General features: G+C 58.2%; 2 protein-coding genes across 4 annotated transcripts in view; one reads left to right on the forward strand and one right to left on the reverse strand.

The window, feature by feature from the left end:
- The window catches only part of LOC101521581 (SCO-spondin), a 46731-nt gene extending 41125 nt beyond the window's left edge, over positions 1-5606 (reverse strand). Inside the window, exons 1-13 of the mRNA XM_004594502.2 lie at positions 5560-5606; positions 5188-5346; positions 4678-4760; positions 4351-4539; positions 3903-4147; positions 3707-3806; positions 2859-3017; positions 2689-2768; positions 2189-2341; positions 1762-1933; positions 1408-1648; positions 971-1115; positions 124-241 (exon numbers count right to left, since the gene is read on the reverse strand). Of these exons, the coding sequence (XP_004594559.2) occupies positions 124-241; positions 971-1115; positions 1408-1648; positions 1762-1933; positions 2189-2341; positions 2689-2768; positions 2859-3017; positions 3707-3806; positions 3903-4147; positions 4351-4539; positions 4678-4760; positions 5188-5346; positions 5560-5606 (1891 nt within the window). The remainder of the gene's footprint in view (positions 1-123; positions 242-970; positions 1116-1407; positions 1649-1761; positions 1934-2188; positions 2342-2688; positions 2769-2858; positions 3018-3706; positions 3807-3902; positions 4148-4350; positions 4540-4677; positions 4761-5187; positions 5347-5559) is intronic.
- A 2591-nt stretch (positions 5607-8197) lies between these two features.
- ZNF467 (zinc finger protein 467) lies at positions 8198-16219 on the forward strand. 3 transcript variants are annotated; one of them, XM_058681442.1, is made up of 5 exons: positions 8198-8646; positions 10500-10575; positions 10936-11052; positions 11701-11811; positions 14650-16219. In XM_058681442.1, the coding sequence occupies exons 2-5, from the start codon at positions 10542-10544 to the stop codon at positions 16173-16175; spliced, it is 1788 nt and encodes a 595-aa protein (XP_058537425.1). In that variant the 5' UTR covers positions 8198-8646; positions 10500-10541; the 3' UTR covers positions 16176-16219. The 3 variants fall into 3 exon arrangements, with proteins under 3 accessions (XP_058537425.1, XP_058537426.1, XP_004594560.2); XM_058681443.1 differs by having other exon boundaries at positions 8198-8569; XM_004594503.2 differs by lacking the exon at positions 8198-8646 and having other exon boundaries at positions 10439-10575.
- Positions 16220-25666: the final 9447 nt, after the last annotated feature.

Below are 25666 nucleotides of genomic sequence, written 5' to 3' on the forward strand. Positions count from 1 at the left end.
TGAGGCAGGGGATGGTATCAGACCCCAATACCGCTGTTAAGCAGTGTGAAGACAAGATGCTGAGTGGGAGCAGAGGTGGCAGGAGGCCTGGGGAGTGACCTGTGGAGGCAGGCCCAAAGCTACCTGAGTCGCTGAGCTGGACCCAGATGTCCCCCAGAGAGACAGACAGGGCATGGAGGCAGCTCCCCAAGTTGCAGGCCCCGTGCTCGAGTGTCACCAGCATCCGCCCCTTCACGTAGTCCTGGGGGACAGGAGTAGGACCTTCAGGGTCTCTTGGGAGGCCTCCATGGACCTTCTCTGCAGAATTCCCTCATCACGGCCAGGGGCAGCTCCCAACTAGCCCCTGTGCTGTGCCAGCCCCATCTCCTGGCCAGCCAGGTTCTTAGGGTGCAGGGGGAGGGGAAGGCCTGACCCTGGCCAAGGGCTGGTGCATCTTGTGCATGTATATGTTCCCATGCAGGTGTGTGTGTGTTGTGTATGTAATATGTGTGTACACACGTCTTTGTGTGCATTGGGAAGGGGGCAGGTGCCCCTCCCATCCCCAGGCCTTGGACCACTCTCCCTGGAGTTCCCCATCTCAAAGCAGTAGTGGAGGGTAAGGAAAGAAGTGGGAGCTGTCCAGTAGCAGGATGGAGAGGCACGTGAATGTATGGGACAGAATGGGGCCTGCACCTGAACTTGGGAGGTGACCCTAGTGTGCTGGGAGAGGGTTGGTGTGGTTGTCTTGCCCGAAGTGGCCTGCAGTGAGGCAAGCCTCTCCCATCTGTGAGACAGCAATGTGGGCACAGTTTGGATTTGAGGCAGAGAGGGTAAGGATGGGGAGGGGGACCTTCCTGGGGGGGTCCAAGGAGCACCAGCTCCCCCCAGCCCTGGGTCTCATGCAGCTTTTCCTTGCAGTCATCCCGCACCACCCCCGGACAGGCCCAGCCCTGGCAAGACACCCGCTTCCCAGACTGTGTCCCCTGCTCACATGCACCAGGTGGTAGTGACACCCCAGGGCACCTCGGAAAGAGAAGCTCCGCCCATCCAAGGTGAGGTAGTGGCCATCCCCGCCCACTGCACACTCAGCAGGGCACCGAGCCTGGGCGCAGTGCCAGAGGCCATCCTGGCACACACTGTGGGCACACAGAGTGGGACAGTGCTATGCGACATCAGCTGAGTGGAGAGGGTATCCTTCCCCAGCCCCCGCCCCTCGCCGGGTCTCTTGACTTCCCTGAACTGTGCTGGAAGGGGCACAGGGTACTAGCTAGGTCTCTGAGTATGGCTACTAGCCATGCCAGGGGAGGCCCTTGCAGCAGGTTGCCTAGCTGGGGACAGAAGTGGGGGCACAGGTTGCAGACATAGCACAAAGGTGGGGAGCAGAGGGAACCACGCAGCCAGCATCCTCAGCAATGCCTGGGGACCCACCACAGGTTACACAGCTGGCGCACAGTGTCACCAGGGCCATAACGCTGGCGCCGATGGTAGCAGGGGCAGCGGGCAGCAGGCACGCAGAGGGCACCATCCCAGAAGAGGCCAGCTGGGCACTCACAGCCGCTCACACACTCTTCTCGGCAGGACCCCTCCTCAGCCTCACCCACTGCTGAGCAGCTGCGTGGGCATGAGGAGACACAGTCCGAGTAGAGCTGGCCTCCGGGGCACAGGCGCTCTGTGGACACAGACATGGGCTGTGAGTGGGCAGCTGTCCTCTGCTGGATTTTGCCCCAAGGGGCTGGGAGGTTCCCCAGTCAGTTCCATAGGGAGGGAAGGCCTGTGTGGTACCACAGAAGCCGGGCTGTCGCCAGTGTATATAAACATGCTGCTTTGCACAGGCCTGGGCGTAGGCAGTGAAGGTGGCACACACAGCCTCCTGCCGCCCCTCACGACCGCTGTCCTCCGTGGCCCCTGCACAGTAGGCAAAGAGGCAAGCTTCGTGGTATTCATCTGGGGGAACCTGCGGAGAAAGGCTTGTTGCTGGCATCTGCCGCCTCTGCTTCTATCACCCCCACCCCCCCAGGTAATAAGTAGACAGAACAGGTGCTGGAGAAGAGAAACCCTGTGTATGAGCCAGCGTACATCCCAGAGCTGAGAGCAGAGAGAAACTTGGCCTGAATAACAGCCTGAAGCATTCTAGTGGCAGGACCAGACATCTCCATGGCACTGCCCACCAGTCTTCTAAGCCAGACACTGCTTCCACTGCCATCCATACCTGGACATGGCACTGCCAGAACGGACTGTCCAGTAACTGATGGCACAGGTCCTGGGCTTCAGCCTGTAGCTGCCCAGGGTCCACGCTTGACTCCGCGTCCCTCAGGGGGCCTTCACAGCCCTGGGATGCCTCCACTGCATCTAGACACCCAGGCTAGAGACAAAGAGAAGCAAGCCACATGGTAGCAGTGTGGGAGGTCCCTAGGACACCAGGAGGCTGACCCCTGCCCTTGAATCCACTTCTGTGGTGCCCATCAAGGGGTGGTAGAGGGCAGCAGAATGCCCCCAGCAGTGGGAAGATAAAGCAGTTAGGCCACAGGAAGCCCACAGGCAGGAGGTCTGGTGAACAGCTCTGGGGCTGGGTGAACAGGTGTGTGTCCCCATGGTCAGTTCACAGCAGGGAGTTGCAGGCCTCCCCCTTCCCTCCAAGAATCTGGAAGAGGCCAGTGATGGATAAAGAACAAAGGGGGACAGGGACAGCACCCAGGAGGGCAGGCTCACCTCGGAGTCCGGGAGCTTCCAGGAATTGCCGAAGGTAGCCGCTAGCAGGGCCAGTCCCCCGCCTGGCTCCACAAAGTCATCTGAGGGCAGGTAAGGCAGGGGTGTGGTCTCTGAGGTCTCCAATGTCTCCCTCTCTCCTACGCCAACCACCTAGCCACATGCCCACTTACCCTCAGGCTGGCCGTTGTAGAGCCCACAGAGGCCCTGTGTGTGTCCCCAGAGCTCGTGGTCCACCGAGATGGAGACCATGCTGGACCTGTCCAGTCGTACCACGACTCCCAGGCCCCCTGCCAGCACCAGCCAGTCCCCCTGCCACTGCAGGCTCAGCCCTGGGCAGCAGCAAGGTGTCACTCGGCCTCCTGAAGCCATTCTCCTCCCCCTTCCCACCTCCACAATGGGGCTCAAGCAGGCCAAGGGAAGGACAGGAGAGAAGAAACTCAACACCCTGGAGAACTCTGCACATCATCTCTCTCACACACACATACACAAAGACACACACAAGTATACATAGGTATATACAGGCACACGCACAGGTACACATAAACATATACACACAAGCACACACACAGACACATACAGAGAGGCACACAGGTACACACGTGCACTTACAGGAACACATACAAGTATGCACAGGTACACACACGCTGGAGATCTCTGCATGTCATACACAAAGAGACACATACAAGAACACATGCACACACACACAGTTGCACACACACACAGGTACACACAGGCACAGGGACGCCTACACCACCTCCCCCCGAGATCCAAGCTAGCACAAAGGTTCCAGCAGGACTACCCCAAAGCCCTCCCTAATGACACTCAAGGCAACTGAGGCCTAGGCCTGTGGAGCCCAGGGACTTGCCAAGGCCACATTCTGAGGGAGTTAGTGGGGAAGGGTAGGTCCTCTCCCACCACCAGTGGGAAGAGGGCAGAGGCTCCATCCTAAGCTGACCTCAGTTGCTGGGCAGCTGACCCACAGGGGCAAGTAGGGCGCTGGGCAGGCTCTTGCTCTTACCATGGAGCAGTCGAGACTCCCCCTCAGGGACAACCTGCCCATCCACAGAGACACTGCCACCCTGGATCAGCACCTCCTCGGGGCCCATTGCCACACGGACCTGGTAGTATAGGGATGGGGGTGGGGGGTGCAGAGTGCAAAGCCATCAGAGGCTCACCTCCCCTGTCCTGCCCCTCCCCGGGATTGCCCACCTCACCAGCTGACAAGGTCCAGGCTGGCGACAGTGGCCCCCAGGCCTCAGGTGGACAGCCCAGGTGGAATCAGCCATGCCTGCCAGCAGATAAGTGCAGTGGCCCAGGAAGTGGTAGTGGCGCCCATCAAAGGTATGGAAGTGGAAGCCCGACCAGGTGCTGCAGGTGGCTGAGGGACGCTGGTGCTGGCTCCAGAGCTGGCCCACCGCCCCTGCCAGGGGCTGCAGGAGGGCACGGGAGGAGGTGTTGCCTGGCCAAAGACATGAGATGTTGGACCTCCGCAGAGGCGCAGAAGGCCAAGAACCGAAGGAGGGCACAGGAACCCAAGCGGAACAGGAGGCTTGGGGGCACAGGGGAGCAGCCGGGGCCCTGACATAGGTCCAGAGCGCCACAGCTCTCTGGGACAATGGCTACAATGGTACCAGGCTGGCAGGCAGAGGGCTGTGCACCCACCTGGGAGGTACAGGCTGGAGCAGCTGAGGCAGGCCTGGGAGCTGCTATTCCACCAGCTGTGTCCCCAGGGCTGGGCACAACACTCTTCCAGGCTGCCTGCTGAAGCATTCACTGAGCCTGCCAGCAGCTGGCAATGCCAGGTGGCAAAGCAATGGCTGACAGTGCTGGCTTTGGCAATGACCGTGGTGGCTAGAAGAGAGAATGAGGCATGGAAGCAGCTGGAACGCTGGGGCAACCTCCCTGCTTAGGCAGCCAGCACCGTACCTGAACCTACAGATGTGGGGCCCCCTCCACTCCCCAGGGACCCCAGGGTTCTCAGGTACTCACCCTCAGTACACTGGGTGCCACCCCAGCCTGGGCAGCATGCCCTCACTGTGCGGTTCCACGTGGTAGGCCGGGTTTCCGGGGGCCTGAACGCACCGAGTAGGTAGGCATGGGGAGAGGCATTAGTGTCCAGGCTAGTCACAGCACAGGAAAGGGTCAGGGACATCTGTGCCAGTCATCTATTCTGTGAGGGGCTTTATCACGCTCTGTCCCTCCCTTGGTCGTAATGTCCTCCAGTATGGTGAAAATGAACTTGAGAAGCAGTGGGGCAGGAGAAGAGGGGCAGGCAGAGGGAGTGGGTGTTGTGCTCTTACTGCCCTGCCCACTCGTGGTGCCCACTCATTGACCCACTGAAAACTCACAGGCCCCACCCTCCCTGGGTCCACCGAGGAACTGTTTCCCAAATGCCTGCTTCTGCCAGGCCCTCCCCAGTCCTCCCTCCCCCGGTCTCAGGATGTCCGGCTGTCATCCTTTCCTGCCCAGCCGACAGCACAGGCTGCGACCCTCACTCACTTGTAGATGGGACAGAGTCCTGTGTGGCTGCTCTGGGGCAGGGCCAGTCGCCAGCCGAGGCGACTGTAGTGGTAGAGACTGGTGCAAGGTACCAGGTCCTCCTGGCGAGGAGCCACTTCCTCTTCCACATGGATTGTCTCCGTCCATTCACACCACCGCCTACCCAAGCAGGGGGAACCACAACTGTGCCCTTGACCTCCGTAAAGCCTTTTCCTTGACCCCACTCCCATCCAGAGGAGCTAACTTCAGGAGGGGTGGCCAAGGTTGGAGGGAGAAACCACGGGAGAAGGATGCCTGGTGCCGTGAGCCACCTTTGGCACAGGGTAACAGCAGGAATGTCTCAGTGGGCAGGAACCAGAGTGGGTTGCTTACCCATTAGCCAGTGCCCAGGTCATCCCGAAGAACACAGGGAGCAGCATGCTGTCCCTGGAGATGGGAGGCCTGGCTGGGAGGAGGGTCACAGAGGGGTGTTGCAGCCCTGCCCCAGGGGCAGCCTGTCCCAGGCAGCCAAGTGAGCCAGGCCCTTGGGACTGGGTGGCTTTATCCAGGCCTCACTGCCCAGAGTACCAGCTGGCAGGAACTGGATTGGTCAGGGCCGCATCACCCCTCTAGGGCCAGCTCTCCCAGGTAACAATCCCCCAGCCTGTGTCTGACATTTGCATATCCTCAAACACCACTAGGGATTAGCCACGGGGACTTAGGATCAGCCTCCTTCCCTTCCTGGGCTACAGGTCTCCCCCAAGCAAAACTTTCAGGGACTTCCCAAGGATGCACCTGTGGGCCGTGGGGACTCCACAGCTGCTCTGAAAGCGCATGTGTGGACTTGTTTCCTGAGGACCAAGCCACACTCTTCAGTACCCTGTACAGCCATGCACACACAAGATCAGGTCTGGGATCACCTCAGATGAACTTTCTTTGGGAATCCCTCCAACTGATCTGCGGCACTTAGAACCCCAACCATGAAGAGAAGTGCAGGTTCCATGGTCTGACTGTGGAGTGCAGGTGTCAAAGCTGAGCCTCCTCAGTGACTTACAGCAGTGGACAGCATATCCAGGTGCACGTGGAAGATATGGCAGTCCATTGGAACCTGCAGAGGACACTTGGTACCACAACAGAGGACAACACAAATCAATCAACTACCCCAGTCATGTGTTGGCAGTGAAAATCTGGGCAAACGGAGATTCTAAGGTAGACTAGGTCAGCCAATGGATTCTGGAGAGATTTCATCATACTTGGAATGGCAAGATTGGCAGCAATTCAGAACTGTTGAACTATCAAAACCGCTTGAGCAGGACCCTCCGAGCATGCCCCACGTTGGGGACCCTGGGATGGGTGGGAGGTCAGGTGGGGCTTCTTCCTTTATCTCTCCCTTTACTCCAGATACAGGAAAAAGAAAAAACAAAAGAGAGAGCAAGAGAATGTGGAAACAATGGTCTTACCCACTTTCCTGTAGCCCTTGACCTTTTATGCCCTAATCAACTATGTAAAGATTATCAAAATAAAATAATTAAAAAAAGAAAGAGCATGTATGTACTTGTTTCCTGACGACCAAGCCATATTCTTCAGTAGCTTCTGAAGGCTGGCCTAACCTCCAGAAACAAGGTTACTGGGCTCAATGACCCATCTATTTCCCACCCCTACAGTCCTGGCCTTGTGGGGTCCTCATTATTTTCTCATCCCCACACTCCTGAGCAGGCACACAAGAAGTAAGAGCTACTGAGCAGAAGCAACAAGAGTTTCCAGGGTAGTTGGAATTCTCCTGGTCACAGGTGGCCCACCTGCATCCTCTCCCCCACGGACATGACCAGGGAGGATGCCTGGATGGGCTGTGTGAGGGCAGGGAGCAGAGCTGAACCAGGCAGGGGGTGAGGGCTGAGCCGGACAGGCTAATCCCAGGGTCCTGTTGGGAGGGGGCAGTCCCAGAGGAATCCTGGTTACATCCTGGTTACCAGCACAGCTCCCAGGCTGGAATGTGCCCTGAACCTCAGGCGTCTCCATCAATTCAGCCGGATACACCACTGTGCCTGCTGCCCAGCTGTCCCACACGGAGGGAGAGGAGGAGGCTGCCAGAACCCAAGCCAAGGCTAGGCATGCCCTTTCCTGTGTCCACCACTGGTCCCATGATCAAGAAGATCAGGAAGTTTCCAAGGCGTTTGAAACCCAGGGGTCTGGCACTGGCCACCCTTGTGCTCAGCCCCACTTACTCTCAGTCCAGAGTGACAAACGTGGACACGCCCCATGTCTGCCAAGGACAGACACAGATGCTCACAGCCCCTGCACCCCATGGAGGAGGAACCCTGCTAAGTCAGACTTGGTAAACATTTCCTGGGGATCCTGAGGGCGTCCCTGCCCTGGGCCAGTCCAGGGTCACTACAGGGATGCTGAGACCAGGAGTGGTAGCTCTCCCGCCTCTGCTTCCCAGTGTCCCAACTCAGCATTCCAGCTGCCCTCCTTTCCCCCTAAAGGGCCAGGAGGGGAAGCCTAGAACGCGCCTCTGGGACCTGAGCTGTAGCCGCTGCTTAAGTGGGCAGGGTGAGTGTGTCTGTCCCCCAGAAGCCCGTCCCCAGGGTCCGGGGCAGCCTCTACACTTAACTGCAGGTGCCAGGCAGGCCACAGGTGGGCCGCTGGCAGGACTCCCGGCTCCACAGCCCCTCTCTGCCCCTCCCGCGGGTCCCGCCCTCGGAGGCCCCGCCCGGGCCTTCCCCCACAGGACCTGGCTGCAAGCCAACTGCTAGTTCGAAGGGCCCAGGAGGCACAGCCGTCTCCTCCTTGACATCCCCGCCGCGGGCTTTGGGTCGAGTCTGCGACTGGAGGGTGTGGGCTTGGGTGGGTTCGAGGTTCATCCGCGTGGTGGGCGGGGGGGTCGGGTCCTCGTAACTCTCACACGACCCCCCTCCCAACACGTCCCTTTGGCCCCCTACTTCTCGCCGCTCCCCGCCCGAGCTCCACCTTTCCCCGGCTCCTCCCTCGCGGCGGCGAGCACCCTCCCTCGCAGCCCCGGTGCCCTTCCTCCGGAGCCTCCTCTCCCTCCTCCCGGCTCCGGTCCTGAGCTCCCACTTTCCGTCACCTACTCCCGGGCGTCGTACCTCTCCCGACCATCACCTGCAGACCCTAACCCCGCGACCCTACTCCGGAGGATCCCCCGCCCCGCCTGCAGCCCCCGGGACTCCCCGCCCGCTTCCTCCCCGCGCCCTCTCCCTCCGCCGTCTTCCCCTCTCCCCTCCCCGCGAAGTTTCGGGGCTGTCAGTCTGTCCGTCTTTCGGCCAGTCTGCACCCGAGCTGCAGGCAGCGGGCGCCATTGTGAGCAGAGCCGGCTAGGGTAGGAGGCCGGGGCGCCTGGGTCCCCGCCGCGAGCGAGCGGGTGAAGCGTCTGGCCGGCCAGGTAAGGGCCGGGGAGGCTCCCGGCTGCCGGCGGCTCCGCCCCGCTCCCCGAGCAGCGGGAAGACGCTCTGGGTGCAGGTGACAGCCCGGGGGCAGGGGCGCGGGCGGCGGGGGAGGGGCGGGGGCAGGGGTTGGGACCTGGGGAGGGAGGGCGGGGCGCGCGGGGTGTGTGTCGGTGGAGAGGGGACGGGGACCCCGAGGGCAGGGCGGGGAGGGGCGGGTGGGAGGGTCCGCGGAGCGGCCGTGGGGGGTAACGTGTGAGAGGGGGCCGACGGGGACCCGGAGGAGGAGGTGGCCGGCACCCCGGGCCGCTGGGGAGGGGCCGGAGAGCAGGGCGCTTGACAGGTGAGCCCAAGCCGGGGAAGGCGCGGGGACCTGGAGTGTCGGTGGGGGACGCACGGAGGCGGCGGGCGACCGCGAGAGAAACTTGGGAGGGGGATGAGAAGTCGGGGTGTGTGTGTGTGTGTGTGTGTGTGGAGGGGGAGCAGAGATCGGCACGGGGCGCCGCCGAGGGGGAGGCGTCTCCAGGAGCCTGGGGTGCCGCGGGAGGCGGGCTGGGGAGGGGAAGGGCCGGGGTGAGAAGCTGCAGGCGAGCCGGGACCGACCCGCGACCCCCAGCCTCGGGGAGGGGCCGGGGCGCGGAGAGCCGGGGAGCGGGCTGCAAGGGGGAGGGGAGGGGAGGGAAGCGCGGCGAGAGCCTGCTGGGGAAGCAGGGGGGAAGGGAGGCGGGGGCCGCGGAGGGGAAGGAGAGCTGCAGGAGGGAGGGAGGCAGGGAGGAGGATGGGCTGGGGAGGGGAGAGGCGGGAGCCGGGGTGCGGGGAGGGAAGGAGAAGGAAGAGAAACCCGAGCGGGGGAGGAAGAGGGGAAGGGGAGGGGACAGCGAGGTGGGGGAGAGGAGCTGCGAGGGGGCGGGCGGGTGGCGGGGAGGAAGGAAAAGAGGAGGGGGAGGAAGGGAGAGGGCTGGAGAGGGAGGGACCCCCCTCAACTCCCGAGCCTGGGCCGGGGGCGGGGAGCGCGGCCGCCGAGGATGCCCCGAGTGGAGGGTCAGGGGAGGCGGCGGCCGCCGAGGGCCAACCGGAGGGGGCTGGCGGGCGGAGCGGGGGCGGGACCGGGGAGGAACTCGGGGAGAGAGGGCGGAAGGCGGAGGGCGAGGGGAGGGTGGAGGGAGAGCTGCCTGGGCGAGGGGGGAGGGGGAGGACGGGCGTGGAGACCTAGAGAAGCCCGGAGGGCGCGGGGGATGGGTTCTAGGGAGGAGTTTAGGGAAGACGCCACAGCCTTGTCCTACTTCTGCAAGGACCCTTCCCCCTACTAGGGGTTCTCCCAGCGGGGGACCTAAAGTGACACTCCTCCCCACCCCTGCCTGGCTCGGGTTTCACCAACTCCCCGCAGTGACAGCTGCAGGGCCTAGGAGATGAAGTTTCCCACCACCCACCCTGGTCGCCCACCCTTCAGCGTCTCCCCAGAGAATCTAATGAGCCTTGTACACCCCCAGGCGAAGGCCCCCAAGGTGCAGGGGTGGCGGCGCGCCCAGGGGAAGGCCCCCAAGGTGCAGGGGTGGAGGCGCGCCCAGGCGAAGGCCCCCAAGGTACAGTGGTGGAGGCGCGCCCAGGCGAAGGTCCCCAAATGCTGGGGGGTGGAAGTGCCAGTGGTCTGAGACTGGCTCTGCCACCTGCCAGCTGAGGGCAGCTGGGGGCTGCTGCTTGCCGGTGCTGAACCCAAGCTAGCAGAAGTGGTATCTCAAGGCCTTCCTCTTGGGTCGCCCTCCGTGCTCTCAAGGTGGCTTTGCCTTGCAGGCCAACCCACCTGCCCCCTCTTCCAGCTGTGCACGGAGACACACCCTTCAGGGCTGATGGGGCAGAGGAGGGGCAGAACCAGGGCCCAGGTGGAGGCTGGCATAAGAAGACTGAAGATGGCTCTTCTTCCCCTCTTAGGGTCTGTGGCCTGATTCCCAGGAGGAGCTGCCCTGGGTTGCCATGAGGGAGACCTTGGAAGCCCTCAACTCCCTGGGTGAGGGGGCTGAATGGGGGGAAGGGGAAGCAGGGCTGGGGACTTCCAGAAACCCTGAGACCCCGAGGAACTCCCCAGGAAGAGGACTGGGGGGCTGTGGGACTAGCATCCCTCTCCCCACTCCATCACGCCCAAGCCTGGGGCAGGGCGCGTGCATGCACAGTGGCCCCAGTGATCTACATTCCACATCTGCCTTCTGTGCTGCCGGGGGTATGCTGAGCCAGCCTGCTGGGGGGCCTGGGCTGATCCTGATCCCTGCTGGCAAGAGACCCCATCCTTTAAGTGTTGGGGAAAGAAAGCCCCTGGGGCTGGCTGGGCAGGCAGAGTCTGCACCCCTGACCAACTGTCTGTGTGCAACAGGCTTTTCTGTGGGTCAGCCGGAGTTGGCCCCCCAGAGCGAGCCCAGGGAGGGGTCCTCTAAAGCCCCGGAGCAGCCAGCGTCTTCCAGGGAAGAGCAGACCCTGGGCGTGCGCTCAGGTAAGGTGGGGATGGCGACAGGGGAGGGGGGCTCAGAGAACAGCAACCCCAGACCCCTGCCCTCTGGGAGCTTACTTCTTGTGAGTGTAGAATCAGCACACAGTAGTTATAAGAATAAACACATGTATAAGCTGTGTGAGAACATGGGACATCCCGTGCAGGGGGAAGACGGAAACTTACCAGGGAGGAGAGGGAGGCGCCATGCAGGCTGGAGAAGGTGAACTGAGTGAGGATTTGACCAGGAGCAGGGAGTAGCTTCTGGCAGGAGAGATTTCAGGCAGGGGGACTGCCTCTACGGAGCGCCTCAGGTAGGAGCTCTGCCTGGCCCTGCCCACTTGATTTCCCATGAACTAATGGGGGACCTTGGAGGAGGAGCCCCTCACCTTGCTTCTTGGAGCCTCAGGCAGGACTGAGGTCAGGGGCTCTTCCTTGCTTGCACTGCTTCACACTTACATATTCTAGAAACTTCTTTTCAGCGGCTTTCTGCATCTGCACAACCTCAGCAGGTGCCGGGCTTGAGGGATTCTGAGGCTGCCCCAGGCAGGTACCACATGCCAACTGACCTGGTGGCTTCCTAGCACTGTGGGGCCTCTCACCCATCTCTGGTGCTTCCCCTCACCCATTCTGAAGTACTCTGTTCTCTGCCAGGACCTGAAGCTCCCAGACCCGAGGAGGGGGCTCGCACTGAACAAGCTGAGACTCCCAGTCTTGGAGGCCAGCCGTGCCCACAGAAGGCTGAGCCCATGGGCTCCTGCCCAGGTGAGTGGTCCCCTCCGTGCATTCCTGCAAGGGCTCTGGCAAGCTCCAGGGCTGAAATGGATCATCCTTGGACACAGCCATTCTCAGCCAAGGGGAATTCAGGCCCTGGCACCCTTCTGCTGGTCCCAAAGGGGATTTCACTTTTGTGGACATGGGGAATCAGAGGGGCAGACCACCCAAGAGAAGTGTACCCTCACCCCAGACCCCCTTCAGAAGTCCTCATGGCCCCTCTTCATCTCTTTCGGTCCAAATTCATGCCTGCTCATCAGCTGTCATGAAGACAAAAGGTATTGTGGATCAGCCTTTCCCATCTGTGCCCTCCTGCCAACACCCACTGATCTAGTAAAGTGATCCAAAGTCTGTTGTATTCAACTCGTCACGCCCTCCCAAACCCAAGGCTTTCAGATCACTGTTTCTCACTCCCCAACCCCATGTGTCACTTCTCTCCCCCAGCACAGTTCTTGTCCCTCTTGCCTGAGTGACGTCACATATCCAGTGGGCTGTCTGCAGTATACAGACGTTTAGGAAGTATGGGACGAGATGGGCTGCAGGTCGCAAAGACCTAGTTTGAATTCTTGCCCCATGTCTCCTAGCTAAGTGTTCTCTGGTAGGCTGTATTGCCTTCTGGTGTTTTGCTTTCTTCAATTTCTTAGTTACGAAGGTTGGCATCAGGGTGTGTCCAGTGCTTGATCTATAGTGAATGCTCAACAGGTAGTGGCAATTCTCACACTGATGACATAGCTGAGATGGCATTCATAGGAATCAGGACAAGGAAAGGAACATTGCAAAGGCTGGTGACAAGTAAGTATAACAGTGTTACTAGTAAATGACCTAGGAGTTTGTAGTAACACATCCTGGGCCCAGTGCAATGGCTGAGCTAGCTAATCTTCACCTTGCAAGCATCAGCATCCCATATGGATGCTAGTTCATGTACTGACTGCTCCACTTCCCATCCAGCTCCCTGCTTGTGGCCTGGGAAAAGCAGTAGAGCATGCCCAAAGCCTTGGAACCCTGCAGCCACATGGGAGATCCGGAAGAAGCTCCTGGCTCCTGGTTTTGGATTGACTCAGATTTGGCCATTGTGGCCATGTGGGGAGTGAAGTGAACCAGTGGATGGAGTATCTTTCTCTTTGTCTCTCCTTCTCTGTATAAATCTTCCTTTCCAATAAAAATAAAACAATCTTAAAATATGCACTGAATTTGTCAAAAATCTTGGATGTTTTATACATATAAAAAGATATATTTATTCATTTGAAAGGCAGAGTTACAGGGTAAAGGGAGAGAAATCTTCCCACTGGTTCACTCCCCAAATGTCTACAGAGGCTAGAGCTGATCCGATTCAAAGCCAGGAGCCAGGAGCTTCTGGGGCTTCTACAATGGTGCAAGGGGCCCAAGGACTTGGCCGTCTTCTTCTGCTTTTTCCAGGTGCGTTAGCAGGGAGCTGGGTGGGAAGTGGAGCAGCTGGAAATAGAACCAGTTCTCATATGGGATGTTGATCTGCAGGCAGTGGCTCGACACACTGTGCCACAGTGTCAGACCCCCCGCCCCCAAAAAGTCAATTTTTGCACTGCATTTTGAAAAAGGTGGGCCCTTCAGCTCTAAGGAGAGGTGGGTGGAAGAAGGGATGACATTCTAGACTGACTTTTTCAGCAGGCAAGTTGACATGTGACAGGGTCAGGAGAGGAGCGAGGCTGCCATGAAAGGTTCATGTTTGAGACAAGTGAGAAAGTTGGACTAGTTTAAGGGTGAGCCTTGGATGCAGCAAAATCTCTATTCTGTCAGCCTTTTCTGTGGCTCAGCTGGAGTTGGGATCTCCTGGTAGTTTCAGAGTTGGAAAGTAGCACAAACTAACCACAGTGTAAGTAGTAGACAGTTGAGGGGGACCGGTGGATTGCCAGAAATAAACTGGATGTAGGTGTCCTGGAGGCCGTCGGTGGGAGCTCTGGCCCAGCAGGAAGTCACATGGTCACCTTGGGAGCTTTCAAGAAAGGGAACAGATTCCTGGGCCCTGCGCTCTGCCTTTTCTTGAATTTATGCAGAAAACTCAAGTCTACCTTTGGACGAGATTCCTCTAGAGGGCGCTCTCTGCCCCGCTGGAAGCTGACAGCCTGCCTGGGTTCCCCAAGTTCTGTCAAATTCAGCCTCCTTTCCTGAACTGTGGTTTCCCCTTGGGCTGTCTCAACAGGAAGGAAGGGAGTTGCTGCGGGAGGAGGCATGTTGGGGTGCTTGAGAGACAGCAGGAAGGACTAGTAGGATGCCCTGGGTGTCTGGCAGCTGGAGGTCAGGTGGAGAGCAGAAGCCACCTGTTTGAGAGGTCAAGGTTCCGAGGGCATCGTGCTGGGGAGAAGGTCACAGCTTATGCTCACAGCAGCTAGGGGAGGCTTGAGAAGGTAAGGTTTTGGGGGGGGGGGAATCAACCAATTGGGAGCAAAGAACACCCCCGGGGAGACTGCTTTCAGAAAGGAAGGTCTTGAGGAGGTCCCCATAGAGATGAGAGCTGGAGTGGCCATTAGGAGACCTGGTGAGCAGCATTCTTATTCAAGGGAAGCAGTGACTGCTAAGGGGGCTGGGAAGGCTTTTTAGTGACGTGCAAGCCTGGGAGTAAAGCAGGTGTGTGTGTGCTGGAGGAGGATGGGGTGTCTCCAGCAATTCTGGCTGTAGAGACAATGGGAGGGGCGCCGAGAGAGGAGCTTGGGAATCTTGGCTTATTCCCAGGGGTATTGGGGTAAAAAGAAGAAAGCAGAAGCCAGACTGTTGGGCTCCAGGAAGTGGCGGCCTATTGGTGAATACACGTTGCAGCCTGGGGCCTGCTAGACTATTTCTGTTTTGTGTTTTCAGGGGAGGAGTGGATGATTCGGAAGGTTAAAGTCGAGGATGAGGAGCAGGAGGCCGAAGAGGAAGTGGAATGGCCCCAGCATCTGTCCTTATTGCCTAACCCGTTTCCTGCGCCTGACCTGGGTCACTTGGCCGCTGCGTACAAACTGGAGCCAGGCACAGCAGGAGCGTTGAGTGGGTTGGCCCTGGCCGGGTGGGCTCCGGTCGCGGAGAAGCCCTATGGCTGCGGAGAGTGCGAGCGGCGCTTTCGGGACCAGCTGACGTTGCGGCTACACCAGAGGCTGCATCGGGGCGAGGGTCCCTGCGCCTGCCCGGACTGCGGGCGCAGCTTCACGCAGCGCACGCACATGCTGCTACACCAGCGCAGTCATCACGGCGAGCGACCCTTCCCGTGCTCTGAGTGCGACAAGCGCTTCAGTAAGAAGGCGCACCTGACCCGCCATCTGCGCACCCACACGGGCGAGCGACCCTACCCGTGTGCAGAGTGCGGTAAGCGCTTCAGTCAGAAGATACACCTGGGCTCCCACCAGAAGACTCACACGGGCGAGCGGCCCTTCCCTTGCACCGAGTGCGAAAAACGCTTTCGAAAGAAGACGCATTTGATTCGACACCAGCGCATCCACACGGGCGAGAGACCCTACCAGTGCGTCCAGTGCACCCGCAGCTTCACACACAAGCAGCACTTGGTGCGACACCAGAGGGTGCACGAGGCGGCTAGCAGGGCCCAGCCTTCCCTCGAAGCGCCCGCCTCGCCCCATTCCCCTACGGCATTCCCCACTCCCTCCCCTCCGGGGCCCAGGCCTTTTGCTTGCTCCGACTGTGGCCTGAGTTTCGGCTGGAAGAAGAACCTCGCCACGCACCAGTGTCTGCATCGCAATGAGGGGCGTCCTTTTGGGTGTGAGGAGTGTGCGCTGAGCGCCTCGGTGGACCCTGCCACGACCGAGTCCCTGGCCTGTGCTCCCCGGGGTCCGGACTGTGCCCCCGGCTCCGGCCCCGCGGCACCCCAGCGCGCTCCGGCTAGCGACCGGTCCTTTTTCTGTTCCGACTGCGGCCGCGGCTTCGCTCACGGGCAGCACCTGGCGCGGCACCGGCGCGTGCACACTGGAGAACGGCCCTTCGCCTGCGCCCAGTGTGGCCGTCGCTTCGGCTCTCGGCCCAACCTGGTCGCCCACGCCAGGGCGCATAGCGGGGCCAGGCCTTTCGCTTGTACGCAGTGTGGCCGCCGCTTCAGCCGCAAGTCGCACCTGGGCCGCCACCAGGCAGTGCACACGGGCAGTCGCCCCCACGCCTGTGCCGTTTGCGCCCGCAGCTTCAGCTCCAAAACCAACCTGATCCGCCACCAGGCGATCCACACAGGCTCGCGCCCCTTCCCGTGCCTGCAGTGTGGCAAGAGCTTCAGCCGCAAGACACACCTGGTGCGGCACCAGCGCATCCATGGCGAAGCCACGCGCTCCTCCTCAGACGCAGACCTCTCGGCCGCGGCCTGGCCCACTGCAACGGATGTGGGGCCGCCGCCAATCCTTTTCTGAGCCTGCTTCTTGCCAGGATCCTTTGTCTGGAGAGACACCACCCCCCCCCCCCCCCGCCGCCGCTGTGAGCCCAAGGACTTGGGCTTACTGCCTGATGGGCCAGGGTTAGCAGTGGGCAAAGCCTGGCTCTGACCATTCCTAGCGGGTACCTGTGCACACGGAACCCCTCCGGGAGCCATTCAAGCCTCAGACCTTGGGAGAGTCCCACCCTGACACCCCCTCAGAAAAGCTGACAGTTTCCAGCACCCAGCATAGCCAGGGCTGTGCTGCCGGGGAATATGACTATTAACTGCAAGTGTCAGGAGCTTCTGGGTTGTCAGTAATGGGGGAAAGGAGAGTCCCTAACTCTTTCTGCTGTTCGGTTGCCTGTCCCCAAGCCCCACTGCCCTTTCTGTCTTAGCCGGTTGCTGTTGTTGAGCTCTTGCGAATCAAAACCTAAAACATGAAACACTGAGTGGCCGACCCTCAGTGAGGAGTTGTACAGGAAGAAGCCTGGGCGACTTTCCCTCATGGCAGGTGTAGCCGAGCAGCTGAAGGGAGTGCAGAGGGGGCAGGCTGCTCTTTGGCCATCCCCATAGAGACGGCACGCCAGCCTGGGCTCTGGACTCTGTGCAGCTCTGCTGAAGGGTTCTGGCGAGGCTGCCTCACCTGCCGCAAGTCTGGCAGCCAAGGGGAGGGGGCCAGACAGCAAGAGCAGGCCAAGGTCACCTGCACAGCTCACTTTCAAACAGTGAGAGCTGCATGAGCCAGGGACCTGCGTGACTGCACTCTCTCAGCTGGGGCAGAGCCTGAGGATGACCAGACATCTGGCAAAGAGCTAGGAAGGCCTGCAAAGGGCACAAGGGGGGCAGAGCTGGGGATCGAAGGGGTTGAGTACTGGGTATGGCAGTAAGGGCAAGGCGAGGATGAGGGGTAGGAAGGCTGGTCTTGGAGTAAGCATTCTTGGGTTTGGTCCCTCTCCCACTCTGCCTCATGGAGGACTTGAGCACAGCATCCATTTTTCTGGGGTATCCACTTTCTAGAGTTGAAGTTGATGAGGCCTGGGGCCCTGTCCCCTGAAGCACCACCAGCACCACCAGTGACCTTTGCAAGTATGTATTAGTTGCCTACTCTGGGCCAGGCCGTTGCTGAACGCTGGGCACAGCAGTAAGCAAGGCAAGAGGGCTTCTGGACTGCAAGGGGAGTCACCTCTCAAGCTGGGAAAGGTCGAGGGGTTCTCATGGTGCAGACGTGTCTAGGCTAAGGTCTGGGAAAAGGACGTGAGTGACACTAAGAGAGGGCGGTGCGTTTGCAGGCCTGCGGTGCAGTGAGGCCGGAGCGAGCAGGGAAGTGGCCCAAGTGCCAGCAACACCTATGCTGGAGGAAGTGCAGCGTTGGGGGTTGCACAGCAGAGTTTAGGCGCGGCAGAGTCTTGGCCCCTCCACATAACCTTCAGATTCTGCATACTCACACACATGGCCAGGAGGTCTGGCTCGGGGGAGTAAGGCTGGAAACCTGTACGTCAGGGGTCTGGTGGCCGTGGTGGCGTGGGCCGTGGTTGTGCAGAGGAGACAGACACCCTTGGGGCAGGTGATGCAGGACTTGTTGACAGATGAGGGGCCACGAGGGAAGCTGTGTAGAGAGTAGGGGCAGTCAGTGGAGGCAGACAGACTTCTGCATGAATGAGCAGAAGTAGCATTCTGTGAGCTCGATTACAGAGCCGAGGGAGCAGCGTTGGACCTGCCGGGCTGGCGTGGCCAGCATGTGACTGGTAGGAGGTGCAGAGCTCCCAGGGCTGGAGATAGGCAGATTGTGGGTATCTGAAGCTCTGGGCTAGTGGATCATCTTCCCAAGCAGATGTGTGCTGCTGGCAGAAGCAGGAGTCAGAACCCCTTGGGAGCCCAACGTCTGGGAGTAGCATTGAGAGAAGCCTGTGGGCCAGGAGTGCCAGGGAGTGAACAGAAATGCCTCCTGAGAGCCAGGGAAGGCCCTGTTCTTGGACCGAGGGAGCAGCAGAAGGTTGTAGGGGCGTGTGTGACCTAAATACATCCACAGACTTTGGATTGTGCCGTGGCCAGTCTTAGGCAATCTTGGAGTGGGTGGTGTTGATGGCAGTTGGAGTAGAATTTGGGGTGCAGAACTGAATCACAAAAGCGAAATCCTAAAGCAGGTAGGAGACGATGCCTGCTGGCCACGGGTGAGGAGTGGCTGTTGGACAGGAAGCGTTTGTTACTGCCAGCGGGGAGGAATGGGTATAGGTGAGTTTTTTACTTTCATGGCCAACAATGAGTAGGTGATTCCAGGCAAGGGTAGTAGGTGTGATCATAATACAGAAATAAACCCACCCCTACCCCCAATGTTCTGTATATCTAGAGATTTCACATACAAATCTGGGCTTCTAGCTTCTCTTACCAAAAGCCAGAAGATTTGGCAACCAGTGGCTGGACCCAAGCAGAGAAGTTCACCTCTAAGGGGCTATGGTCCTCATGACTGCCCCCTGGGTTTAAACGTTTCCCTTCCCCCAATCACAATCTCTCTGAAGTCACTTACTTGCTCTCTTAGACACTGAGCTTGAAATCCCGGTGGAAAAGTAAATCTCACTTCTACAATTAAACACACGAAAGCGCTGTTTATGTTGGTTTTACCCAGGTTTGCTTTCTGTAAACATTCTGGGATTCTTGCGTGAGCACAGCTTTCGGATCCTGCAGCAGATTGGATGAGCCCCGCCGTGTGCCAGACGCCTTGGAGATTTTGCATACTCTGGAAGATGCTCCATGAGGCATAGCATATCCCTGTCCTCGGAGCTTGCTCGCAAAGAGTTATATCCGGGGAGTCGCAAGCCTGGTGGTAATCCAGATGAGACATGGGTACACCTGCCTCCAGAGGCAGGACTTCCCCAGGGCTGTCCCCGGGAGGGCTTCTGGCCTCAGCCAGTGGTGGCTTTGCAGAGAGCGACATGGAAGCCCCCCAGTGCCACCTCAAGGGAAGGCTGCTGCGCATGACTTGGCAGAGCATCCAGCCTTTTATTTTAGAACCACGTGTCGTTACCTGAGAAGGCTGTCAGAAATAAAACAGAAATTTGCTATTAAAAAACAAAGGTTTCATTAGCTGACATGTGTTCACTTTTCCCCAACCTTGTTCCGACACAAACATTGACCGTAGTTGTTGGGTGTAGAAGACCCAGTGTGCATACCATTCCAGGAAAAAGAAGAAAAAAAATTCTTTTGGCTCATGGTTCCAAGGCCAGGAAGACCCAAAGCCAGGCTTGGATGGCCACGTTTGGCCAGAGCCTCATGCTACTTCACAACTCAGTGGCATCAGGGCCCGGCACTGTGGCCTAGCGGCTAGTCCTCGCCTTGAACACCCTGGGATCCCATATGGGCGCCAGTTCTAATCCCAGCAGCTCCACTTTCCATCCAGCTCCCTGCCTGTGACCTGGGAAAACAGTCAAGGGCAGCCCAAAGCCTTGGGACCCTGCAACCCATGTGGGAGACCTGGAAGAAGTTCCTGGCTCCTGGCTTCGGAGGGGCACAGCACCGGCCGTTGCAGCTCACTTGGGGAGTGAATCATCAGACAGAAGATCTTCCTCTCTGTCTCTCCTCCTCTGTGTATATCTGACTTTGTAATAAAAATAAATAAATCTTAAAAAAAAAAAAACTTAGTGGCATCAGTGGACATGTGCAAAACCAGTCAGACCCAAGGGTGACCATGTCTGTGACAAGTACTGTCCTGGTCCCTCACCCAGGCTCTCCTGCTGCAAGCATTCATCCCAGACCTGCAGCGAGACCTTCCTTAATCCCTCTCAACAACGCCATGGCTTCTTTCTAATATTTCAAAATTTGATTTAACAGTGACATTCACTCCCCAATGCCTGCAGCTTCTGTAGACCCCATCTCCAAATGCCGATAGATTCCAGAAAGAATTTCAGTAGGGACAGATCATATTCAAATCACAACACTCACTTGCACCACATTTAAAACAAGGCGAGCTGGGGGACGGTTTCTCACTGCTGGGCTCACCCAGCATGTTTGAAGGTCGTGGATCAGGTGATCTTAACATGTATGTGCTGAGGACTCGCTTGGGTCCCACCCGCACCTCATCTTCCCAGCAGCCCTGGGTTCATGGCTCTTCCCTTCACTGCCACCTCTCCCAGGGCTTTAACCTCTGCCTGATACCTGGGGAGTCTTCAGTGGCACCCACCTTAAAGCCAGTCTGGCCATGGCCACCTTGCTGGCGAGAGGTGGAGAAAGATGAAGGCCTTCACTGCCCTGCCACTTGGGAGGCTAAGAGCCCAGTAGTCAGCAGACAGTGGCTCTGTCTTCTTCCTCTTACTTCTGCAAGTCTTCATAGAAAAGGTCCTGCGCCACATCGCCCCCTGCTGGTCACTTATCAGCCACCACTGAGGGGGGCAGAGGAACTGACAAGATAAGTGTTTCCCAGTATTATCCCTAATAGTGATGGTAGCTAATTGTTATTGTGTCAGGCACCAGAGCTCTTCAAACACACACACACACACACACACACACAGTCATCACAACAACTACTGTTATCTTTTCCACTACATAGGTGAAAAACAGACCTGAGACACAGAGAGTAATTTTTTTTTGAAGATGTATTTTTGTTAGAAAGTCAGATATACAAAGAAGAGGAGAGACAGGGAAGAAGACCACCTGTTTGCCGATTCACTCCCCAAGCAGCCACAACGGCTGGAGTTACGCTGATCCGAAACCAGGAACCCGGAGCCTCCTCTGGGTCTCCCACGTGGGGTAGGATCCCAGGACTTTGGGCCGTCCTTGATTGCTTTCCCAGGCCACAAGCAAGGAGGCTGGATGGGAAGTGGGACTGCTGGTATTAGAACCGGTGCTCATATGGGATCCCTGTGTATGCAAGACGAGGGCTTCAGCTGCTAGGCTATCGTGTCGGCCCCAGAAAGTAGTTAAGGTTGGTCATTCACTCGTTCACTTACTCCACACACATGCACGGAGGGAGTGGGGCTAGTAACAGCAGTCATAGCAATCATCTAAAACAAGCCCAGCACCTGTTTGGGTACGAGGTGTTTGCACTGAAGATGTTAGCTAGCTTCTCCGTTCACTCTCCCCACCACCCTCGGAGGGGGCCTCGTCGTCCTGGGCCCACTGTCTCTGGGTGAAGGGGACTCAGAGGGCCTAACAACTTGCATGCCATCAGGGGGCCATGGAGGGTGGAAGGCACACTGTCATCAGGCCAGCGTAGCTGTGTGTGAGTGCGCAGTTCAGGGGTTAAACATCCTCTCCTGCCTCCAAAAGCTGATTGCGTCTGTGTGCTCGTTAGTGCTGCGTGTTCACGCGGCAGGGTCTTGTGTCTGCATTTGTTTGCCTGAGGGTGTTGGAAGTGGATTGCCTTCCATGAGTCTGGGTGGGCCTCGTCCAATCAGCTCAGGACCTGGATAGAGCAGAGGCTGACACACACACAGCTCACCACAGAGCAGGTGGGGGCTCCCCCAGCAGATGACATTTGTCCTCCGCAATGGCTCCTCTCTGGCCTGGGCCCCAGGCCTGTAGGTTTTAGAGTTTCCCATCTCCGTTATCATTGAGCCAACTCCTCACAGTCTCTGTACACACACACACACACACACACACTCTTGTTTGTGCTTCTCTGGGAGTAGTACATCTTACGAAACTCACAAACTAAATCACAACCCATTTCCCCAGCCCCAGCCCTGGTTAATCCAATCTTTCTTTCTGTCTCTATGAATTTGACTCTCTTTTGGGGCTATCTTTCTACAGCAGGTTCATGTCCTGTCGCATCATGTCCTCTGGTTTCATGCAGGCTGCAGCCTAACTCAGAATTGCCTTTTTCTGGGAGGCCGAGCAACATTCCGGGGCTGTGCGTCCACTGCATTCTGTCACTCCATTCACCTCCCCGTGCACACTCAGAGGTGGCCGTGTGTCTACACTGCATTCCGTCTCCATTCGTCTCTCCGTGCATGCTCAGAGGTGGTTGTGCGTCTACACTGCATTCTGTCTCTCCATTCGTCTCTCCGTGCACGCTCAGAGGTGGTTGTGCGTCTACACTGCATTCTGTCTCTCCAATTCGTCTCTCCGTGCACGCTCAGAGGCGGTTGTGCGTCTACACTGCATTCTGTCTCTCCATTCGTCTCTCCGTGCACGCTCAGAGGCGGTTGTGCGTCTACACTGCATTCTGTCTCTCCATTCGTCTCTCCGTGCACGCTCAGAGGCGGTTGTGCGTCTACACTGCATTCTGTCTCTCCATTCGTCTCTCCGTGCACGCTCAGAGGTGGTTGTGCGTCTACACTGCATTCTGTCTCTCCATTCGTCTCTCCGTGCACGCTCAGAGGCGGTTGTGCGTCTACACTGCATTCTGTCTCTCCATTCGTCTCTCCGTGCACGCTCAGAGGCAGTTGTGCGTCTACACTGCATTCTGTCTCTCCATTCGTCTCTCCGTGCACGCTCAGAGGCGGTTGTGCGTCTACACTGCATTCTGTCTCTCCATTCGTCTCTCCGTGCACGCTCAGAGGCGGTTGTGCGTCTACACTGCATTCTGTCTCTCCATTCGTCTCTCCGTGCACGCTCAGAGGCGGTTGTGCGTCTACACTGCATTCTGTCTCTCCATTCGTCTCTCCGTGCACGCTCAGAGGTGGTTGTGCGTCTACACTGCATTCTGTCTCTCCATTCGTCTCTCCGTGCACGCTCAGAGGTGGTTGTGCGTCTACACTGCATTCTCTCGCTCCACACATGCTCAGCACTTTCCACCTCACGGCTGCTATGAACATGGATACACCTAGCTTGCTCGACTCCCTGCTCTCCGGGGTTACCTCTAGAAGTGAAATCGCTCTCTGCTCTTCCATTCTTGAGTGGGCACATCATTGTGCACCCCCATCAGCAGGGGTCAAGGGTTCCGTTTACTCCACCCCCTCAATGCACTTGTGATTTCCTGCCTCTTCATAGTGCCTGTCTGATAGGTGGGAGGTGATATCGCATGGTAGGCTTGAGTTACTCTTTCCTGGGGCCTGGGCTTTACAAAAACATAATTTGGGTTTTTAAAGAATTTATTTTATTTAAGAGAGAGATTTTCTATCTGCTAGTTTACTCCTCCCACCAAATGCCCATAATAGAGCTGGGCCAGGGGAACCCCAGAGCCAGGAAGTCAGTGCACATGGAGAGAATGGAGCCAAGAACTTGACCCATCACCTGTTGCCTCCTTGGGAAGCAAGAAGCTGGCACTGGAAACAGAGCTGGAACTTGAAGCGAGGCACACTGATAAGAGGTGCATCTTAGCCACTGTGGGAAATGCCAGGCCCAGGCCCTCCCAGCCCCTGCAGAGAGGACCCTCCCAGCCCTGAGGTTCACTGCGCTTGCAGGCTCAAAGGTGGCATATAGCGGGCCAACATGTAAGAGAGGTGGGTGCCAAGGATCGTGGGACAAGGAGAAAGTGCATTGGATTGCATGCAATTTCCTTTGGGACGAGGCCTCCATTCAGCCAGAAATGCAGCTCCCCTGCCCCAGCACACACCCACATCCATCTTCTGGGAGAGCGAAGGGGCGTGTTCAGGGCCAGGCCCATGACCCTGAGCCACAGTGCTGAGTGCCGTGCTGAGAGAAAGCTTGGAGCCCAGGAAGGTGGCTGGGTCTGCCGCAGAATGCGGACTTCTAGGAGTGGCTGCGAATCTTGGAATATCCCTACAGTACAGTTCTAGAGTCTGCATGGAGGGATGGGTGTTGGTGTTGCTCTGAGGCCTGGAAAGAGCAAGAACTAGGAAGGAAAAGGCGGGCAGGAAGGCAGAGGACGGTACCCGAGGGGCAGGTGGGCAAGAATCTGTGTGGTCCTCACAGGCTTGTGGCATCACCCAGTCAGGCTCCATGACAGGCCCCGGGTCAGTCAGTTCCTGGAAGTCCTCCCACCTATACCATGCCCCAATCTCGCTGCCCAGCTGCACAGGGGAGGCTGTGCCACAAGACTCCGGCTTCCACCAAGGGCATTGTGTCAGATTCCCTGAGATGGCCTCCTTAGTGACGTACCCAAGAAGATGGGGCTGAGACAGCTGAGGACTCGCTGTGCTGTGCTAGGGGCAGGTCATGCTCCCGGAGGGCCCTAAGGAGGGTGTGGCCCTGGCCTCTGTCCTGGCCAGCCCTAGGTCCCTGCAGAGGCATCACTGTGGCCCCTGCCTGCGTCCTGCAGGGCCAGGCTCCTTGTGCCCCTGCTCAGTGTATGTCTGTCTCCTCTCTTCTCTTCCAGTGCGGCCACCAGTCCTTCTGGGCTAGGGCTCACCATGCGGACTGCATTCTGATTTATTTGGTAAACACCCTACTTCTAAATAGGTCACATTCGTAGGCGGGGAAGTGAGGGTTTTCAGTGCAGCTCCTCCGAGGGTTTTCAGTGCAGTCAACCCAGGATAGAGGCCTCACTCAGCCAGCCTGAGATGAAATCCCTGGTGCTGGGTGACCCTGGGCAGCTGGGCTGAACTGGAGAGAAGACTGCAGGTGGCTCTCACCCCTCCGAGGACCCCTACACCTGCCTGGTGCTGTGCTGCGCTGTGCTGGGCAGTGACCTGTGTGGATGCATCAGCCTTCAAAAAAGCTGCCAGTTGTGGCAAAACATCTGCCTGGCATCACTTTCTTCTGTGAATGACATTTCATTTCTGTTTTCCTGTATGACAGTGAGCTGGCCTTGATGTGAGGAAACAACTGGTTTCTAGGAGGCGGCTGAGCAACTGAGCCCTGAGTACCTTGCACCAGATGTCACAATTTTGTTTGTGTTTCTGTAAACTGCATGTGTGTGTACCTGTGTGTGCATGTACCCATGTACACATACACACGTGTACGCATACACATGAGTTTCGCTGCCTGTGTGTGCACATGTGTGTATATGTTTACACTGTGGGGTGTGAGTGTGCACCCATGTATGCACACGTGTGTGTGTCTTCACTTGTGAAGAGATGCCAGGCTGGAAGTAGAACTCAGGGGCAGTTGCATGATGATGGGGTCACCTCTGAGTGGTGACAGGGCTTGGAAGGGGCTGGTGCTGGCTTTGAGGGTCTCAGATCACCCCCGTAAGGGAGCAGCCTCCTGCCCTTGCTGGCAGCAGAGGTCTGGGGGAAAGCTGGCCAGCTGAGGGCAACACTGGGGCCTCACAGAGCCCAGGGGCAGCACCCAGGAAGAAGGTAGACGCTCCAGGGATCCTAATGACAGTGACCATGACAACACCACAAAGCCAATTTATCCAACTATCCCAACAAAGGACAGAGAGAGCCTTCGGGCGTAGGACTAGGTCAGCCTTGGAGCAGGGGATGTCTTGGTCAATAGCAGGAGTGTGATTTATGTAATGGGCTTATGTAATGTCATGATGTAACATCATTAGGGGCATCACAAAGTGGATTCTGTTTCAGGCTCTCCTGGAGCCAGACTGGGGGCGCCCCTCCAGCACAGCCAGCCTGGATGCGTGCAGGGCTGGAGCCCCTTCTCTCACTGGGAATTCTCCCCAGAGACCCTTGGAGATACCCCCTTGGGCCTGCC

The sequence above is a fragment of the Ochotona princeps genome, chromosome 25, assembly GCF_030435755.1.
Source record: "Ochotona princeps isolate mOchPri1 chromosome 25, mOchPri1.hap1, whole genome shotgun sequence".
NCBI lineage: Eukaryota > Metazoa > Chordata > Mammalia > Lagomorpha > Ochotonidae > Ochotona > Ochotona princeps.

Excerpts from the sequence above, each read along its gene's own strand:
- ZNF467 (XM_058681442.1), top strand. The coding sequence starts at position 10,542 with ATGAGGGAGACCTTGGAAGCCCTCAACTCCCTGG. Across the intron at positions 10,576-10,935 it reads GGAAGCCCTCAACTCCCTGG|GCTTTTCTGTGGGTCAGCCG; the intron begins GTGAGGGGGCTG and ends TGTGTGCAACAG. Across the intron at positions 11,053-11,700 it reads GACCCTGGGCGTGCGCTCAG|GACCTGAAGCTCCCAGACCC; the intron begins GTAAGGTGGGGA and ends GTTCTCTGCCAG.